At 35.9% G+C, this 21,219-nt stretch overlaps 1 protein-coding gene across 2 annotated transcripts in view; it reads left to right on the top strand.

The window, feature by feature from the left end:
• Positions 1 to 21,219, top strand: part of LOC109328123 (serine/threonine-protein kinase ATM) — an 85,923-nt gene that overhangs the window by 40,078 nt on the left and 24,626 nt on the right. For both annotated transcript variants that reach the window (XM_019561423.1, XM_019561424.1), the window contains exons 38-49: positions 7,310 to 7,356; positions 7,618 to 7,798; positions 8,333 to 8,554; positions 13,018 to 13,089; positions 16,714 to 16,783; positions 18,394 to 18,511; positions 18,645 to 18,768; positions 18,957 to 19,091; positions 19,627 to 19,737; positions 19,867 to 19,914; positions 20,037 to 20,141; positions 20,351 to 20,437. In XM_019561423.1, the coding sequence (XP_019416968.1) occupies positions 7,310 to 7,356; positions 7,618 to 7,798; positions 8,333 to 8,554; positions 13,018 to 13,089; positions 16,714 to 16,783; positions 18,394 to 18,511; positions 18,645 to 18,768; positions 18,957 to 19,091; positions 19,627 to 19,737; positions 19,867 to 19,914; positions 20,037 to 20,141; positions 20,351 to 20,437 (1,320 nt within the window). The remainder of the gene's footprint in view (positions 1 to 7,309; positions 7,357 to 7,617; positions 7,799 to 8,332; positions 8,555 to 13,017; positions 13,090 to 16,713; positions 16,784 to 18,393; positions 18,512 to 18,644; positions 18,769 to 18,956; positions 19,092 to 19,626; positions 19,738 to 19,866; positions 19,915 to 20,036; positions 20,142 to 20,350; positions 20,438 to 21,219) is intronic.

Consider the following 21,219-nt stretch of genomic DNA (forward strand, 5'->3'; position numbering starts at 1 on the left):
CAACCATAGGTTACTTTCAATGTGAGCACAATTCTAACAGTAACAGGTTTGACTACAGGCGAAAAAGTTTCATTGTAGTCAATTCCTTGTTGTTGATGATACCCCTTAGCAACCAACCTGACTTTATATTTGTTGACTGAGCCATCAGGGTTTTCTTTAACTCTGAAAAACCCACTTACACCCAATTGCCTTCTTATGAGGTTGAATTTTGGAATGGAAAAACATATTCATTGAATGTGACATGTTTAGAAATGTATAACCTTCCTTCATTGGACATACACTTGTATCCTTTGTGAACTGAGGAATACCCTAAAAAGGTGCATTCAATGGACCTATACTGAAGTTTGTGAGTATTGTAGTGTCTTAGTAGGGGAAAGCAAACACACCCAGACACTCTCAGAACACTATAATCAAGCACTTTGTCATTCAATAAAAAGAAAGGTGAGTTGTTATTTAAGGTAGGAGAAGGAAGTCAGTTGATTAAGAAAACAACAGTAGTGAAAGCATATTCCCAGAATGTTAAAGGTAGACTAGCATGAGCTAGTAGGGTTAGGCCAATTTCAACTATGTGTCTATATTTTCTCGCAACAGTGCCTTATTGATGATGTGTATGAGGACAAGAGAGTCTGTGATTTATGCCTAATGAGGTTAGAAAGGAAGTAAATGGTCTAAACTCACCCCTAGTCAGTTTGAACAGCTTTAACTACTGAATTGAACTGAATTTGTACAAGTTTGACAAAGTGCTTGAAAACAGTAAAGGTATCTGATTTTTGTTTAAGCAAATATATCAAAGTGTATTTAGTCTTAGCATCAACAATGGATAGGTAGCATTTGAACCCTGACTCAGATAAGACAGGGGCAAGCTCCCATACATCTAGATGAAGAAGATCAAAGGCTTTAGAATAAAGACTAGTAGATTTAGGAGCATGTATTCTGTGAGATTTCCCATAACAGCAAGCATTGCAAAAATCAAAGATTGTTTTACTAGAATGAGAGATTTTACTTTGAGACAACACTTTGTTTACAATGGCAGTATGAACATGACCTAATCTACAATGCCAAAGAGAGTAAGTAGAATTGTTTTGACACTAGAACTAGAACTAGAACTAGGTAGGGCAGCAGACTGGATCTTGGACTTTGATGTAGAACCAGAAGTGCAGTATGTGGACTTCTTGGAGAAGAGACTAGGGAAAGCATATAGGCCCTCTGAGGTGAGAGACTCATTTAGGAGAATAGTTTTAGAATCCTGTGATTTGACAAAACATTCATTAGGATGGAATTCAAAGAAGCAAGCATTATCCTTAGCAAATTGAGAAACACTTATTAAGTTCTTGGTAATAGTTGGAACAAGAAGTAAGTTTTTAAGGGAAAGAGAGATTTGAGGATTAAAAGGAGAGGGAAATGAAGTATGGCCAATATAAGAGATAGAAGCCTTAGTACCATTACCCTTATAGAGGTGTTCTGGACCAAATTGTTCAGTTGTCTCATGAAGCAATGCAAGATCTAAAGTAATGTGATTGGTTGAACTAGAATCTTGGAACCATATTGAATTCTTTGAGTTAGTGCCCCCAGTACTGACATGCATAGCATAAGGATGTGACTCATTCATAGCTTGAGGCTGAGCATGTGAGAAATTAGGCCTGTTGCCATAGAAAGATGACTGAGGAAGAGCAGCAGGATTATTATCATAATATGTGTTGTTACTAGGGTATTGTTGCATAGGTCTGGAAGTGTGATGATAGTAAAATGAATCTGGCCTTGGTCCCTTGGAGAACATGGGATGAGCAGGGTTAGGATATGATTGAGTACAAGAGGGGAAGTTGTTTGGATGTGAATGTGAGGGATTATAGGGAAAGCTGAGATCTTGTTGGGCATACTAACACCAATCTAAGTCATGGCCTAGACGATTTCAGTAGGACCAAAAGTAGTTATTGCCAGAACGACCTGGAGTTCTTCCTCCTCTTGAAGATCTTCCCCCTCTTCTTTCAAACCTACCCCCGCGTGATGCTCCAACCATAGGATGAGACACAGGTTCATATCTAGTGTTGGGAGCAGAAGGATAATTGTCATATCTAGGCTGTGATGATTTAGGATGAAAATTTCTTGAGTTGTTCACTGAAATTGGAGACTGACTTGGAGATGCAGCAGAAGCAACATTGGCAGATAGAGCATCTGAGATGGCCTTGTGTCTATTCTTAATGAGTCTGGATTCAAAGGTTAGAAGAAATTGCTCAAAGTCATTAATTGAGGGAGGTTCAATCTGACTCTCAATTGCAGTAATGACAGATTGAAATTCCTCACCAAGACCATGAAGAATGCAGTCAACATGCTCAACAATAGAGATAGGATTACCTATTGATGTAAATGAGTTAGTGATGACTTTGATTTTAGAGAAATATTTTGAGATAGGGGTGGATCCTTGAGAGATATTGCGAAGTTGAGCTCTTAGTTGTCTACTTCTGGCCTTGGTGTGTGCATTGCAGAACGCTTTGAGTTCCTCCCATAGTTGATAGGATGAGGTGCAGCCAAGAACTCTTGGTTGTAATGATTCAGATATAGAGTTGAGGATCCAAGAAAACACTTTTTGATCTTGTTCCTCCCAGCTAAGAAATGTAGGATTTAGAAGATGGTGTTCTCTGTCAAGATCAGAGAGAAATCTAGGAGGAACATCAGTTAGAAGGACAAATCTGAGTGCCCTATTTGATCTGAGAGCAGACACCATAAACTGACTCCAGGTGAGGTGTTTCTTCTCACTGAGTTTAGTGGTGGGAATGGGAAGAGAAAGAGAAGGAGAAATGGTTTGTAGAGGTGCAGAAGCAAGTGGTGGAGAAGATGAAGGTGTAGGATCTATGGCTGAGGCCATTAGGACGATTGATACCATGTAAAAGACTTAATAGTCAGAAAACATAAAGGAGAGGAAATGAGAGAAACTGTGAAATTGACTCAGTTTTGATTGATTAATAATGAGCAAGCTAACCTCTTTATATAACCAAGGGAAATCATTACAAAAGAGGAGAGTATAAGAGGTGACGTGAACAATAAGTCACCTCCTCTAACTAACTAATTCTGTTACAACAGAAACAAAACAAAAAACTACAAATTGATTCAGGAAAACAGATTACCTGAATCAGTTCTAAAACAAGAAGATTAAGACTTTAAGTCTTATACTCTAATAGGTTGAGTCTTTACTTTCAGAACTCAAGATCCCACATCAAATTCCTCTTATTCTATGTGATAACCTCAGTACTGTGAGAATGTCGCGCAATCCTATTCTTCACAACAGGATAAAACACATAAAACTTGATCTCTTTTTTGTAAGAGATAAGATTCAAGCCAAGTCTCTTCAAGTGAAACACATCCTTTCTGAATTTCAGACAACTGATGTGTTCACCAAGCCTTTGGCTACTGCTCGGTTTCTAAGTCTAAGAAAGCAACTTAAAGTAGTTGAGTTAGCATCCTTAGTCAACTACCCTCAGTTTCAGGGGTATATTAGAGAATAGAGTTAGTTAAGTTATGTTTCTTTCTGCTGTAGCAATTAACATATTTGTCACATGCTAATTATTATTTGACACATGCAGAACATGTTTCTTTCTACTAATTGTTGCATATTACAAAGCACTAACCGTGGATCTTTATAGAGAAGGATTTTCAAAGTAGTTAGAGTCTTCCCTTGTTAGTTTGAAATTGGTGTGCATGTGAGAATTAACAGGTTTTGCATCACTTATATGAGCCCTTTCAATGAGATCTCTAATGTATGTAGACTGAAAGAATAGTAAGGACTTATTCTTTAAGAATTTAAATTCTATGCCAAGATAATAGGCAAGATGTCCAAGCTCTTTAAGAGTAAATGTAGAAATGAGATTGTTAATGAGGTCTTTGACATGAGATAAAGATGTCCATGTTATAATAATATCATCTACATACACTAGAGCAAACAAGATGAAGAAGGGTATCCTTTACTTTCCCAAACCATTGTCTGGGACCCTGTTTGGGACAATATATAGCTTTATTAAGTTTTCACACTATAGATCAATCTTGATGTTGGAAACCAAGGAGCTGATGCATATAGACTTCCTCAGTTAGGATGCCAGTGAGAAAGGCATTATTAACATCTACTTGTTGTAGGTTAAGGCAAGGGTAAGAATAATTCTAATTGTAGTTGGCTTCGCGTGAGAAAGTTTAATTCTAGTTAGCACTATTTTTTATGAAAACCTTTTGCAACCAACAAGAGCATTATATTCCTCTTGCATAGTTGACTTCTAAATTCGATCAACTAGAATTGTCTTGGCAGATGTTGGTTCAATTTGAACCAGTAGTACTCTGGGATAAATGGCTTTAGTAATTTCCTGATTTTGATTGTTTGCACAGGATGATTGGAAATAAGATTAGAACCCGATGATGAAGCATTAGGAATTAAAGTGACACTAGAGTAGACTTAGCTGGAGAGGTTTGAATTGGCTCTGAGTTTGATGAGAAATGGGAGAGTTGAAATGTTGTGATAAAGGAACAAGAAATAGGTCTTAATTATGAACAGACGTGGGAGAATTGGGATGGTGTGAGAAAGGACTAGAAGAATTAGAAGATGAAGTGACATTTGGAACATCATTTCAAGTGTAGAAGTTAGGACTATGAAAGACTAGAACTTGTTCAGGAAAGTGAGAAGGTTTGTGTTTACTAATAGGAGACATAGAACTGGTTGGAGAATTATGATTTTCAATAGTGGATGCAAAGGGAAAGTTGTGATTGAATACAACATCTTTAGAAATAATAATTTTCTCGTGTTTGGTTATATACTTGTAACCCTAATGAGACATGGAATAACCTAAGAAGGTGCATTCGGAGAACCTAAAGTCCAATTTGTGTTTGTTAAACTTTAAAAGGTATATAATGAGGAAAACATGAACAACTAAAGACCATTATTGAAAGATTATCAGGGGTGTCACCAAACAAAAAAGTAAGAGGAGATTTATTAGCTATGATAGGGGAGGGACCTGAGAAGTCTATTGATTAAATGAACAACAATTTTAACTATATGCCGATGTTTTCTCTCAACAATACTAAAGGCGTGATCCCAAAATTTGAGGCTAGGAAACATGAGCAAGAAGAGCCAAATCAATTTCAACTATATGCCGATGTTTTCTCTCAACAATACTATTTTGATGATGAATATGGGGACAAACAATCCTATGATTAGTAGCCAACAAATGCATGGCCTAGAGTCCCCACCCCAATCACTTATTGAACTGAATGCCATGCATTGTAACAAAGGTTTTGAGAAGAGTGGTTGATTTTTGTTTTAACAAGAATATCCAAGTGTGTCTAGTGGTTGCATCCACAATAGAGAGAGAATATCTAAACTCTGATAGAATCAATAGGAGTAAGGCGCATTTTGATTCATGGAATCAGCAAAATGTAATATGTGTAATTTACCTAAAACACTTGTACAATGATTTAATACATTTTTACAACTGGCTCATGAGCATGTCCTAGACGACAATTACAAATAAAGAAAGAAGAACCAGTAGTGGAAAAATTATGTAAAAATTTATTGAATGGTAGAGTAGGTATATTGACCCCACCTAGCATATTAAGGTTTGATTTTTGTTGTTATGGAAAATGGTACATGATTAGGACTAGAAACATAGCACCATGTACATTATTTGCAGAAGCTGTAGATGAACTACAAGTGTGATTAGACAGAATATCATGAAAAGCATAGAGTCCATCTCTCATGAGAGTACCTCATAGTCAGACTTGATCAGAAGGCTATGATTTGAGAAAATAAGATTTAGGATGAAAAGCTAAGTAACAAGAATTGTCTTTGGCCACCTGAGGATCACTAAGTAAGTTTTTAGTGATTGAAGGTACAAGGAATAAATTCTTCACAGATAAGGAAACATGAGTATTAAACGAACTTTGAATTTAGAAGTGCCACTAGCGGTAATGGAGATCCCAGAACCATTACCCATGTAAATCTACTCAAAAGTTAACTATTTAGTAGGTTCTTGCACAAGAGCATGTGGTGGGTGGCTCCTATATCTGGATACGACACTGGTGTATTGGATTTAGTTTCTACATCACTAGAAGTTGCTATCATGGCATGAGGGTAAGGTGTTGGAGCTCATGAAGAAGATCCAATGTATGTGCCACCCAGTTAGAAGATGCTAGATGTCTTGAAAGGTGTGGACTAGAGAATTTGAGATCTGTCTTGGCAAATGAAGATAAGCAGTCAGAGCATAATATCCATAGATACATCAAAATGATACATCATGACCAAATTGATAGCAAAACTCACAGAAATAAGTGCCTCCCCTTGGCACAAAGCGACACCTCGATTGTGACCATGACCACCATGAACATCACCACAATAACAAGAACCTCCATTACAGTGAAAAGACGCCTTCAGCATGAAAATGAGAAAACAAAGATGAAGTGGGGCTCATTGGACTAAACTGCATGTAAGACATGATTAAAGTTGGAGAACATTATAGTGATTTCTCAGTTGTGTTCACAGATAGGGTCTCAGAAACCGATTTGTTCTGATTTCACTCAAGACAAGCTTCAAACATAAGATAGGATTGGAGAGCATTAATGGAGGGATTTGCATCTTGAAATTCTGAAGATAATCCATCCAAAATGAAGTCAACATGTGTAATTGGCGAACCTATTGAGATAAGAGTCAACTATAACCTTGATACACATGAAGTATTTAGAAATTGTACTAGATCCTTTCTCATTTGACCATAGTTGAGATAACAAATTGAGAACCCAGGAGAGGATCATTAGATCCTTAGGAACTGATCCTCTTCAGTGACAAATTGTCATGGAATCTCAGGATTGTAGAAAAACGATTAGCACGATTCGATTTGAGAACTGCTTCAGTAAACTGTTAATACACCATGAAGTTTTTCTCGCTTAACTTTGTCATTGGGAATGGTAGTGTGAGAGGAGGAGAAGATTGAATCGGAACTGCCTTAGCAGTCGGCGGAGAACCAGAATCTTTGGCAGTTGCAATTGAAGGTGACATATCATGTAAGAAGTATAATGGAAGGGAGATAGGATAGAGAGGAGAGTACTGTAACTGTTTCAGTTACAGTTTTCTTATTACGGAAACTTAACTTTACAAGTGGAGATGATTTCTATTCATAGAGATGAAAGCCAGCTAATTCAACTGTCACTAACTAACTAAATTAATGCAAACTAACTCAAATTGCACTATAACTTAGCTACACTTTACAAACTAACTATCATTGTTGTTTAAGCCTAAGGCTCTAATACAATCTAATATGTGACACATTTTCATTTTCAGTTGGTAAAGAGGTCTTGCTACCTTCCGCCAAGGATACTTTTGTCAAGGTGATTTCCTTGTTCAACAATCTTTCCTATGTCTTCATAATTTACTGCGTGTTTGAACCTAGGCTTGACAAACTGAATGCAACATAATATTTTGTAGATAATGATTATTAGGTTTTAGGATAAGTAGATGATAGGTAGATAGAAGGATGAGGTCTTTCGAATTTGAATTTTCTTTTGATCCTTTTCCCCATTATTCAAGCCTATATTATAGTAAAGAAGCTCCTGTGGTGCTTGCTTCTTGAATTTGGTTTTCTGTTTCAGTCTCCAGGCATTGCATAAGAAGTTAATGATTGGCGAAGCCATTCAGAGAGGTGGGAGAGCAGATAACATATATTGGCATGATGATCATGAAATTGTGCATGCTGTCTGGACGCTTGTTCACATGTGTGGCTCAAATGATGCAAGTGGTGTTAGAGAATTTGTGTCGGATTTCATTTCTCGGGTATTAATATTTTCTTTATGTTCTTCCCCCACTTCTTATATATATAGTCATACCTCATACGTACATAAAAAAAATGAGAACTGTGCTATGATGATCATTCTTTTAAGATAATTATTTATCTTTTGTCTTGCATATCCTAATTGTATTTTATTCGGTTAGTGGTTTTGACTCCAGCATCACTCTCAGCACAAAGTTATACTTTTTATAGTTCTAAATTTTGTTATTGAACTATTAAAACGGTAGTCTGGTGCACGAGACTTCCACCTAATAGAGTTTGGGAAGGGTAGATGTATACAATACTCGCAAGTAAAGAGAATGTTTCCTAGATTTGAAAACAGCGGAAACAACAAGAGTCTCCCTGTCTTTGAATTATATGTATTTTTTAAAATAATTGCTGTAATGTAAAAATTATCTTTATTTAAACATTTTGCAAAAATTATCTTTGTTTTGTCACTGCTTTTAGAAATTTGGTTTTCTCATATCAAATTTTCACCCTCTCCCATAAATAATTGCCATTGTTTCTGCATGCTGCAGGTTGGTGCAGGGGACCCACACTCTGTTGTTTTCCATCTTCCTGGCGAAAGTAGTCATATTAGTGTTGGTAAATCTATTGATATCACCTGTGCAATGGAAACCGGTTCCAACATGGACACATGCATATCTGAAGAACTTTTGGTTGTCCTTCTGAAAATTCTAAAGAAGTACCTGATGGATGATTCTGTGAAAATTGTTGATATGGCATCACAAACACTCCGTGTAAGTGCTTCGGACTGGTAATTGGGCTTTGATAAAAAACATCAGTATTGATTAAATTATTTGTTAATATATATAATGTAAATGAAAAATCATCAGTTGCTCTTTGTATGTAAATGTAAGAATATGGAAAACTGAATATCTTATGTTTTTATTATTGATCAATAGATGATAAACATGATTATATAGAGAATTACAAAGAGAAGGAAAAAGGAAACTAAATCAATCCTAATCAGAAAAAAAATATCTATACAATTCCCTACCACCAATCCCTTGATTTCAGGGATTACAGTTTGATTCTTATCTATTTCTGATCCTAATCTGATTTGTTTGATTATTGTAATTATACACAATATTCGTGACACTCCCCCTCAAGCTGAGGAATAGACGTCTTCCATTCCTAGCTTGGCTATAATGTCATGAAAGTTTGAACTGTTCAGCCCCTTTGTTAAAACATCAGCTAATTGATGTCGTGATGGAATCTAGGACATACACACTAGGCCTTCCTCTAGTTTTTCTTTGATGAAATACCTGTCGATCTCAATGTGCTTTGTCCTATCATGTTGTATAGGATTATGAGCAATATTGATAGCTGATTTGTTGTCACAATAGAGTTTCATAGGACCTTCCAATTTAACTCTTAAATCATTTAGAATAATTTTTAGCCATAGAAGTTCACATAATCCATGAGCAATAGCTCTGAATTCTGATTCTACTGATGATCTTGCCACCACATTTTGTTTCTTGCTCTCCATGTTATTAAATTACCTCCAAGGAAAGTACAATACCCAGTAGTTGATCTTCTGTCCACTAGGGAACCCGCATAATCAACATCAGTGTAGGCTTCTAGAGCAAGAGTGTCATTCATTTTGAACATAATTCCTTTTCCTGGATTGCCTTTCAAGTAATGCAACATCCTATAAGCAGCTTGAAGATGAGGTTCTCTCGGATCATGCATGAATTGACTGATCATGCTCACTGAGTATGCTATGTCTGGCCAAGTGTGTGCAAGGTATATGAGTTTGCCAACTAATCTCTGATACATCCTCTTGTCAATCGAAGGTTCTTCTTTAGCTTCTCCCAACTTGTGATTAGAATCCATTGGAGTAGAGGTTGGCTTGCACCCAATCTTTCCTGTTTCTGCCAATAAATCAATCACATACTTCTGCTGAGATATAAAAATCCCTTGAGTGGAATATGCTACCTCAATACCAAGAAAGTACCTTAGTTTCCCCAACTCCTTTATCTCAAATTCTTGCATTAGTCTCTGCCTTAATTTATGCTTTTCTTTCTCATCATTTCCTGTCACTACAATGTCATCAACATAAACTAAAAGAACATTTACTCCCCCAGAATGTTTAATAAAGAGAGTATGGTCACCTTGACTTTGTTTATACCCAAACCCTTTCATGGCTTTTGCAAATCTCCCAAACCAGGCTCTAGGGGACTGTTTTAGTCTATAAAGAGCTTTTCGCAGTTTGCACACCTTACTTTTTGTCTCCCCTTTAAAACCTGGTGGAATGTTCATGTAGATTTCTTCACCTAAGCTACCATGAAGAAATCCATTTTTGACATCATACTGTAGGAGTTCACCAATCCCTTGATTTCAGGGATTACAGTTTGATTCTTATCTATTTCTGATCCTAATCTGATTTGTTTGATTATTGTAATTATACACAATATTCGTGACACTCCCCCTCAAGCTGAGGAATAGACGTCTTCCATTCCTAGCTTGGCTATAATGTCATGAAAGTTTGAACTGTTCAGCCCCTTTGTTAAAACATCAGCTAATTGATGTCGTGATGGAATCTAGGACATACACACTAGGCCTTCCTCTAGTTTTTCTTTGATGAAATGCCTGTCGATCTCAATGTGCTTTGTCCTATCATGTTGTATAGGATTATGAGCAATATTGATAGCTGATTTGTTGTCACAATAGAGTTTCATAGGACCTTCCAATTTAACTCTTAAATCATTTAGAATAATTTTTAGCCATAGAAGTTCACATAATCCATGAGCAATAGCTCTGAATTCTGATTCTACTGATGATCTTGCCACCACATTTTGTTTCTTGCTCTCCATGTTATTAAATTACCTCCAAGGAAAGTACAATACCTAGTAGTTGATCTTCTGGCCACTAGGGAACCTGCATAATCAACATCAGTGTAGGCTTCTAGAGCAAGAGTGTCATTCCTTTTGAACAAAATTCCTTTTCCTGGATTGCCTTTCAAGTAATGCAACATCCTATAAGCAGCTTGAAGATGAGGTTCTCTCGGATCATGCATGAATTGACTGATCATGCTCACTGAGTATGCTATGTCTGGCCGAGTGTGCACAAGGTATATGAGTTTGCCAACTAACCTCTGATACATCCTCTTGTCAACCGGAGGTTCTTCTTTAGCTTCTCCCAACTTGTGATTAGAATCCATTGGAGTAGAGGTTGGCTTGCACCCAATCTTTCCTGTGTCTGCCAATAAATCAGTCACATACTTTTGCTGAGATATGAAAATCCCTTGAATGGAATATGCTACCTCAATACCAAGAAAGTACTTTACTTTCCCCAACTCCTTTATCTCAATTTCTTGCATTAGTCTCTGCCTTAATTTATGCTTTTCTTTCTCATCATTTCCTGTCACTACAATGTCATCAACATAAACTAAAAGAACATTTACTCCCCCAGAATGTTTAATAAAGAGAGTATGGTCACCTTGACTTTGTTTATACCCAAACCCTTTCATGGCTTTTGCAAATCTCCCAAACCAGGCTCTAGGGGACTGTTTTAGTCTATAAAGAGCTTTTCGCAGTTTGCACACCTTACTTTTTGTCTCCCCTTTAAAACCGGGTGGAATGTTCATGTAGATTTCTTCATCTAAGTTACCATGAAGAAATGCAATTTTTACATCATACTATAGGAGTTGCCATTTAAAATGTGCAGCCAATGATAATAAAATTCTCACAGTGTTCATCTTAGCAACAGGGGCAAATGTCTCCTGATAATCAACTCCCTGTGTTTGAGTATACCCTTTTGCTACTAACCTTGCCTTATATCTCTCAAGGGATGCATCAGTCTTATATTTTAGTGTGAAAATTCACTTACAATCAACAATATTTTTTCCTCTAGGTTTATCAACAACCTCCCATGTTTCATTCTTTTCTAATGCATTCATCTCTTCTCTCATAGCATTTCTCCATTCTGTTTTTACAATGCTTCAGAAACAGTGTTTGGAACAACAATGGTATTTAGACTCATAATAAATTTTTTGCAAGTTGGTGATAAATGCTTGAGGGAAACATAGTTGGACAAAGGATAAACAGGTCTTTTGATGCATTCTCTATTACATTTCCTAACAGCAATAGGTAGTTCAAGGTCGTCTATTGGTTTAGGAGGTCCTTCGATAGGTTGTGATTGTAACAATGGTTCAGATCTGATTATGATCTCATTCCCAGGACTTGAGTTGAACTCTTGGACTTGCGGAACATTGGGAACTTGTAGTGGATGAGGTCTTGACTTTGATCTCATACACTTGGGCAGCATCACATGCCTTAGAGTATGTGGGACGAATGAAGTCCCAAATCTCCTTTGCTGTAGGTAGAAACATACAAGTGTCACTAATCATGGGATCCATAGAGTCCCATAACCAGGACATTATCACGGAGTCCTCTTCATCCCATGGTTCAAATGTCGGATCACCTTTTTTTAGTCCCTGTCCAAGAAGGTGGTCAAGTCTCCCTTTATCCTTGAGGTATGTGTGGACGAGTTGCGAACACTTCCAAGTAGTTCTTCCCATTGAGTCTATAAGAGTCTCGAATATTCTGCAGATCTCTGATTTTATGGGAAGTATTGGCAAGTGTTTCAGTTTCAAAAGTTGACATAGTGGCAAAAAAAAAATTGTAGTAGGAATTGCAGCAATAAAGGCTGAATTACACTGGATAGAAAAACATGAAAATATGCAGCAATGAAGGCTGCTTGAATATGTGGCAGAGACCCTAAGAAAAAACCTAGAGCTTTGATACCATGTAAGAATATGGAAAATTGAATATCTTATGTTTTTATTATTGATCAATAGATGATAAACATGATTATATAGAGAATTACGAAGAGAAGGAAACAGGAAACTAAATCAATCCTAATCAGAAAAAAAAAATATGTATACAATTCCCTATCACCAATCCCTTGATTTCAGGGATTATATTTTCATTCTTATCTATTTCTGATCATAATCTGATTTGTTTGATTATTGTAATTATACACAACACATTGTCACAGTAAATGTAAAATTTAACTTGGATATTGGTTTTATATATAGCTGTATGAATTTTGCCAAACCATTTCAGGAGTGCATTTACTTTTACTTTATGTATAGTACGTTGGAGTTTGCTTCTTTTTTGCAATCAGTGAATTGCCAAAGGTGCATTCCTTTCTTCTTAAAATATTAATTGCATCTGCTATTTGGATTTACTTACAGGGAATACTTTCAACCGAAAGAGGCCAAAGTGCTTTAGAGTCATTTGATTCTTATCAGAAATCTCTTATTGAGGTAATATGTTAATCCATGTAAAAAAGTATTTAGTTGTGGTTAACATTTTTGGTTGAAAATGTAAGTAGGAACTTCAGGATATTTTTAGTTATCATAATTATTTTAAGAGTGTAATATATATGCACTGTCAGCGTAAAAATTTATACATAGTCGGTACATTATCCACCATTAATTTGTATTACTTATATTTAATTTAATAGTCAATAATAACTAAATATGAATGGTGGGTAATGCAATGACAGTGCAAAAAAAAATTTACATTGCATATATTTGTTTCTATTATTTTAATTACTTTCATGTTAAGTTCTCCAGATTTGGGTTACATGTAAATTTTCAGTGATTCCCGTTCATCTTCCAACAATCCTTCTTTTAAAGAACTTCACCATAGAAAGTAAAAAACCTATCATGACACTTGTACGACGACCACTTCATAATTGACCTCCTTCCATGTCCTCTAACACCGAGAACAACTGAGATTTCCAGAGTAGGGCCAGAGTGCTGCTGTTAATGGCACCATAAAAGATGGTAATACAGATCCGGTAGTATCACATTTTCAGAACTAGCCCGAATCTGATGATTGCCAGCAGCATTGAACTCAGTTTGCAGGCTAGAGGAAATGCACATAATGGCTGACTTTTCTTTTTGCGAACACATCTTCTTTGCCTCGTTGAAATTAAATGACTAACATTACTTTTTTTACCCTTGAAAAGTGTAGCTCTTCGAATATAAAGAGGAAAATCTAGGTTTTTATTTTTAATTTGGATGCCGTTGGAAAATCTAGGTTTTCTATTTTTATTCTCTAATCAGCTCGGGTTACATGTTGTAGGAGATTTTAAGAACATTTAGAATAAGAACGACTAACTCATTGTTGTCAGTCAACTTGTGTCTCTCTGTACTAGAAAATAAAAGATAGGCCCAACTAAATTCCACCAAATATCCTAATAGTTTTTTCTCCAACTGGGACCTTAGATTAAGTTATATTTGAAATGATTTATTCTTTAAGTGTTAGTCTTCTGCCTTCCTTTACCCCTTTTACCTGACTATCTTCAAAATCATCAATGAATTTAGATACGAAAATCCAGTGTTAAAGGTTGTCGGGGTGATGTTGACAAACCACAAGTGTACAGTGATGTCGTCGAGTAATCAAAGTTCGTATCCCACAAGGACTAAAATATGTCCTGTTTGCTGTAACTAATTATTTTTGAACACTTTGGAAAATTGACTGTAATTGAAATTTGAGATGAGGGGAATAAAAAACAGAAAAACAATACAAACAAGTTTAATTCAAAGATTGAAAACATTTCCAGGGTAGAGGTTACCACTTTGACTTAAACCATTTATGGTTTACCACATTCTTCTACAAAATTGAAGTTGTGAAGGTGAATTTGTCCTATAATAAGAAATGATCTCTCTCGAGATACAAAAACCATGATTAATTGAAGCTTGCACTTGCTCTAGTTGTACAGTATTCAACCGAATCATTTACTTGCTCTTCTTGCCAGTCACTCAATGAAAAACCAAATTTACTCTTGAAAGCCTAAGACTACCTTTGTGAATTAGGGTTCAAGTTTGATTATTATTGGTCTGACATTCTTGTTTGCCTCTTGGTGCTTCCCCAATATGCCTATGAGGTGCAAATCTAAGGCTAGTAAACTCGCACGGGATATCTCTCTGTTGCCAACCAAATCAGAACACTTAGTAGAATGAATGTAAATCAACCATTCATCATTAATAACCATAGGGCATAGCAAATCGTAATGTTGGAATCCTTGAGGATTGACCATAATAGAATATTTCCTTGTATTACGAAGTTAAATGCTATAATGGAGTAGGGCTAGCTGTCTGATTATGTATTTATTGCATAGGAATCATTTACCCTTAAACATACGGATTAACTGTGTGTGCAATAGTTTAGGAATTTCCTTTACTAGACTTCTTATATTCTATTTAAGAGCAATTGCTCTTCTAATGAAAGTATCAGAAACAATGTTTCTGACACCTAGAAACAAGAATAACTTCTCTTGGTGGTTGAGATGATTCAATTCATCCTTATTGCCTTTCTCTCAATCACAAGCTAGACTTAACTTAAAGCTATCAAGAGATGCTTCTAAGTCTGATCACTAGGGTTTAATTTATACAAGTGACAAGTTTTGGGTCCATGCCCATGAAAAATAAAAGATACAATAGACAAATTTCTCGAAGGGTGCCAACCCACAGTCCTGCCACTATACACGGCCAGGCCGTGGATCTCCTTAGCTCATGTTGAGCTTTGGGCATTGGATGGCACATGGGTCGTGCCTCAGTATACGACTACGATACACAGCTCTGCTTTAGCACATGGGCAGGCTGTGGTTGTCTATGAAATTTTGGCCAAATTTTGCATTTGGGAGACGACCATGTATGCATACACAGGTAGGCCATGTTTCCTATCTTTACTGTCAGTTTCTTTTCTTCATTCCGACTTAATCCATGGCATGTTTGACCCATGTTTCTTAATGATGTCTGTCATTTTGTGCTTTCCATGGCTTACCTTTAAGTCCATCTCTACTCTTTTCCTATTTTTGCTTTTGTTTTCTTCCTCTGCTGTGCTTGTCATAGTGATAGAAACAACAAAATAACAATAGGACAGCACCAGAAAAATATTCTATTTATGCAGTAAACCAGAGTAAAGCATGATGTAGTATGTGTTATTGAATGAAAGGTTAACACAATGCAATAAAGAAAATCCCAGAGTCTAGGCTCCTATATCAGAGGATATTTCCTCCTATCTCCCTTTATAATATTCATTCTTTGATACCAGCTCTTACTTGCCTCACCACTCAAATACCCCTCTAACAGAATAACATGGTACATTTGCCACGTCACTAACTAACTTGCTTCTCTCTCCCCCTGGCCCCATTTTGTTTCTTCTAGAGTAAACCTTCCATACAATAGGCTTTCCCTTACTAATGTCAACTTCAATATTACCAATAGGTCCCTTAGTCAGATTAAGGTTTCTATCACATAGCTATTCTTCCACCAAACACAAGAGAACCCTCGTTTAACCTTCGCAAAATGAAATATAATAAAAACTAAACTAAAAGTCCTAATTAAATGAAGAAATGCATGCAAAAAAGTAAATATATATGCTTCAAATTCATGCTCATCAGGGTAACATAAATTTGTAGTTTTTAGTTTTTGTTGTCTCGTAGTGGAGCATATCTTATCCTCCTTTATTTTTAGATTGTAATCTTCTTAATTCTAAATGAGTTTTTTATTTTATTTATAATATTGGGGAGGGTGAGCCCTTTGTATAGTTGTAAGGCTGTTGTCTTGTGACGTGGAGGTCATAGGTTCAAATTTTGGAACTGGCCTCTCTACTTGTTGGGTAAGACTACGTTCATCTATCTTCCTTAGATCCCACCAGGTGGATACCTTGAACACTGGCTCACCCTCGTAAAAAATCTGGGGTAGCTATGAAGCCTCCATAAAATCTGGGGTAGCTATGAAGCCTCCTGAATAAACAAGCTGAAGCATTCAAATGGGCGTAGGTTTGTTAGCATAAAATTGATGAAAATACAAGCATGTGTTTTTGCATAGGTTTCAGAACTATTTTCTCTTAATTATTATTGTGTACTAATGCAGGTGCATTCGAAAGGTGTTAATATTGAACTTGTGGAAAATTTCCTTTTGGACCTGGAAAGGAAGTCTAAAGGTATCTTTGTTGGTTTCTGCACATCTCTTACATTAATGTTGTTCTGAGGGCTAGTGGAACTGGTTTGATCTCAATTGATTTTTTTCCTAGATATGTAGTTTTTGTTGACATTGTGTTGGGAATGGTTCCTTTCCTGGTGAATTGTTTTTCAAACATCAATTTAATAATTAACAGAATAAAATAACAGTTTAAATGGCTGGGACTGACCTTTGTGTCTCGTGGGGTGTTGATGCTACTGTTGCGCATGTCCAAATTCCTTTGTGGGTAAGAAGCTTGCAGTTGCAATATTGAGAGACATGGAGCAAAATTCATTGTTTCGGTTAAGTTAAAGATGGTTGATAATTGTGAGCTGAGCACTACAGCATGTACTAATATCCCTTAGCCTACACTCCAATTTAATAGATGCTAGAGGAATATATATCTTGTCCAAATATTGTGTGTTAATCAAGTTCCTGTACACTTCAATTTTGTTTTCAACGCTTTTTTAATTCATATAAATCTTTATTGGAAATTAGGAGTCAAATCACCTTTTTGTTGAATCACTAGAAGAATTCCTCCTTCTGGTTACTGAGAGATGATATCAGTAGCAGAAATTTTTATACAGTGATTCACATATTAACTGAACAGATGGAAAATACAAGAGTAGTGCAGACATTTTGAGGGGTCACACTACTCCTCTCCAAAACCTCACCTAAATATTGCTGACCCCCTCTCTCCCTATCATATTTTTATACTACTACTAACTGAATCTGCTCCCCTGCTGTGCCTGCCTGTGGGCAGGTTGTGACAATGTGAACCCACATCATTCCTACTTCTTTCTCCCCACGTTTGTCACACGAGCTTTAGTCCAGCCCCTATTTCTCATGAGCTCTAGTCTAACTTTAACACAAGATGTGTGACACTACTTAACATGGAAGATTTACGGTGTCCTGATTGTGAAGTTGTTGGTGAGTGTTTGTTGCATTTGAAAGAAGTTCTCCCAGCATTCTATTGTTTAAAGCTTTTTTTTTTATATGAAGTATTAATTGTGTGATTACTAGCTATATATGTGTTAAGGTTAAATCTCAAAACCAATTGGCTATGAGAGGAGTAACCTAACAGGTATGTAAACCTTGCCTAAGAGAAAGGGGCAGACGATGTAAAATTTACTTCCCAACATGCCCCCTCCACATAAGCTTGCTGGACTAGGTGAAGGGTTACCTTTGATCCATGACTGAAGGGCATCTTTTGGCCCCATGACAACCGGAAAGAAGTTGGGCTCTGTATCTGATATCATGTTAAGGTTCCATCTCAAAACCTAATGGCTATGAGAAAAGTAACTTAATAGGTACTTAAACCATGCCTAAGAGAACGGGGCAGACAATGTGGGACTTACTTCCCAGTAATATAGCCGTAGTACAACAGTAAAGTATTACTTTAATAATAACAAGTAATATTACAAACCAGATTTAATTAGAGTACAACGTTTATTAATTTCCAGTCAGCTAGAATTTTCTTCCTCCCCTTTATGTAATGTATAACATCAGATGTTCATCTCCTCTTATGCTCCTTAGTTTCTTATTACGCGATTAATAATCTATCTGTGTTGTGGTGATCTTTTCTCTTATTAGTGGAAGCATTTTCATTGGAGAAGTCTGATGTGTGGGTCACACATGGTAAAACTTTTGAGAAGTGGATTTGTCCATTGGTGTATTCACTTATTGTCTACTGCAATGACGTGATACTAAGGTATTATGGTCCAATCTAACTGTTTTAAATGTGTAGAGTTACAAAGTTGTGAGTTGTTAGCAACTAGCAAGCCTTTATGATGTTTTCTTTTCCGTTTTCACTTTCTCATTTTCCTAGAACATTGTACGTCCAGATTGTGTCAAGATATTGTATTGTTTAAAGCTGAAGTTGCTGAGCTTCTTTTACCAAGTATTTTTGTTAACCTTGCTGCAAGAAAGGACTTGGAGATTGATCTTCACAAATTATTTTGTCTGCAGGTTGTATTCCAGAGCTGGAAACTCTGCCTCTCCTCTCATTATTATTTTTATTATTATTATTATTTAGTTTTTTTAAAAAGCTTATTGAGTCAGTCATGTAATATTATTATATTGATAATGGCTATGTAAAGTAAAAACAACTTTTTCTTTTCTGTAAACATGTGATGAATTTTTTGTTGCATTTGTAGTTGAAGGAGCATATATTCACAGAATCGAATAAGCTGACCAAATCGATTCAAGTGGTGTTGAATTGCCTCAATGAACTTCGCATATGTAATGTCATGGAAAGATCATCTGTGTCATCAAAGCGTGGAACATCCAAGGTGAATAGAATTCAAATGTTCTATGTTCATGGGTTATATTTATCTTGTTTGTTTGTACTTTTTAGGTAACCTTTCTAGGGTGGGTCATAATTTACATCCATTGATTTATTCTAAAAGTGGTTTGTTTGGCCTTTATTTTGTTGATATGCCTAGTATGCTTCAATAATGCATATATTGCTTGCACCTTCCAGATTAGGTCCATATGTACAACAAACAAGTGAATTTTACTGTTGTCAACTGTTGATGGTGTTAGAATTGAGGTTCAGAATCGATGTGTTCTTTTCGTTCCTCCTAATTAGATGATGAGATGCTGGTGATCTTTGGATAGCTCCATCTTAATTGACTGCTATGTTAATTTCAGTATAAAAAAGTTGGGCTATAATAGTTTATGGCTTTATCTACACATTGCACACATTTCACTTACTGCCCAAGAACCACATGCCAAGTTAAGCTGTCTTCAATGTTATTTTAATATTTTGCTTTGGTGTTCAGCTAAAACAGAGGGGAAAAGTTATAACTTTGTTTTGTCATGTAGAACTCAAAACCATCAAGTTATGGCTCAAAAACCCGGTCTACTCCTGCAAAGTCAAGAGAGTCTGCTGTTGTTTCAAGTGCCTTGGCAAAGTCACCGTTCTCCTGGGAGAAAGTATCATCTTCCTTGCATTTTTTATTTCATCGAGTTCAGTGTTTCCTAAAGGTTTTAAACTATATGAAACAGTGTACTAGTTTCCTTTTGAATTTAACATTGTTTCTTTCTTTGGTTTTATCTTCCAAGGTGTATTGGCTTTCCATTGATTATCTTCTTGTCGCCAAGTCAGCAGTTGTAAGTGGCAGATTATCTTGATTTTAGTTCTCTCTTTTTCTTTCTTTGATTACCTTTATATTTTGCTCTTGTTTGATTATGTTTTTTATAAATTATGATTATTTGTTTCTTTTCACTTTTAGAGTTGTGGATCATATTTTACTTCAATGCTGTATGTGGAACATTGGTGTGAGGAGCACTTTAAAGGTATGACAGTTGGAGGTCCAGATTTCTCCCACAATGAAATGGTAAGTTATATTGAATACTTTTTATATCTTATTCTGTTTTTAAGGCTTAATTAGATTATATTTTATGTTTCACTATTTCAAATCATTTTGTTCTTATACCAGTGAACTGGACTGTTGGTTTGTAAATGTATTCAATGATGATTAATTAGATTTGTATTCATATCTGTAACTAACTAATCTTTTTATTTTATTGGTTTTCTGCACATCAGTTGCCAGATCATATTGAAGTACTTGTCTCGGCAGTCACTAGAATCAATGAACCTGATAGCTTATATGGAATCCTTCAGTCGCACAAGGTGGTCAGTATAATCCTTCTTCTTAGCAGTTTTAGATTGACAGACTTAGAGAATGAGCTTTGTCTTGGCAGCTGATATATTCTTACAATTGGGAGTAAACACACTTATATACTAGAAATAATTAGAGTTATTCCTATGCATAAATAATTGTAGCTGTTTACTAGGATAATAGTTCCAATGTTTTTTTCTATATTTCCAACTATTTTATCCTATAACTGAGTGGTGGATAGTCTGTTGTCAGGAGCATGTCAGCCTAAATTCTTAAGCTTGCTTTTAGGTGCAGAGCTGCAGGCCCAGGATTTGTTTATGTAAAGTGATTGTATATTCTGTAATTGGCTGTATTTGTAGAGTGTAGATAGCTAATTATAGTCTTTTTTACAACTGTACTACTACTAATGCTATCACTATATACTACTATAATTCACACTTATTATAAAACTTATGACTAATAATCTTAGATTGATTTGTCATGGTTGAAATATTTATGTAACATCTTGATTCTTTGATTTCCCACCCTCACAAAAAGAAAGGTTTGAATTTAATGAGAAAACCAACCGATTTTTTTTTGCACTGCAAGTAATAAAAGCACCCAAAATATATATGCTTCAATGAGCCAAAATAAATGGCTGAGTTTTGAGCTTCCAAACATAAGAAACAATGGGCTGAGGGGGCAGATTATCAGACCTTGTTATCCATGACAGCTTAATTCTTCTTTTGGATAAGAGAGTTTTGTTTCATGCTGGATTTAGGTTCAATTATGTTATTTCACTGGTATATGTTTG

Source organism: Lupinus angustifolius, chromosome LG15 (assembly GCF_001865875.1).
Source record: "Lupinus angustifolius cultivar Tanjil chromosome LG15, LupAngTanjil_v1.0, whole genome shotgun sequence".
NCBI lineage: Eukaryota > Viridiplantae > Streptophyta > Magnoliopsida > Fabales > Fabaceae > Lupinus > Lupinus angustifolius.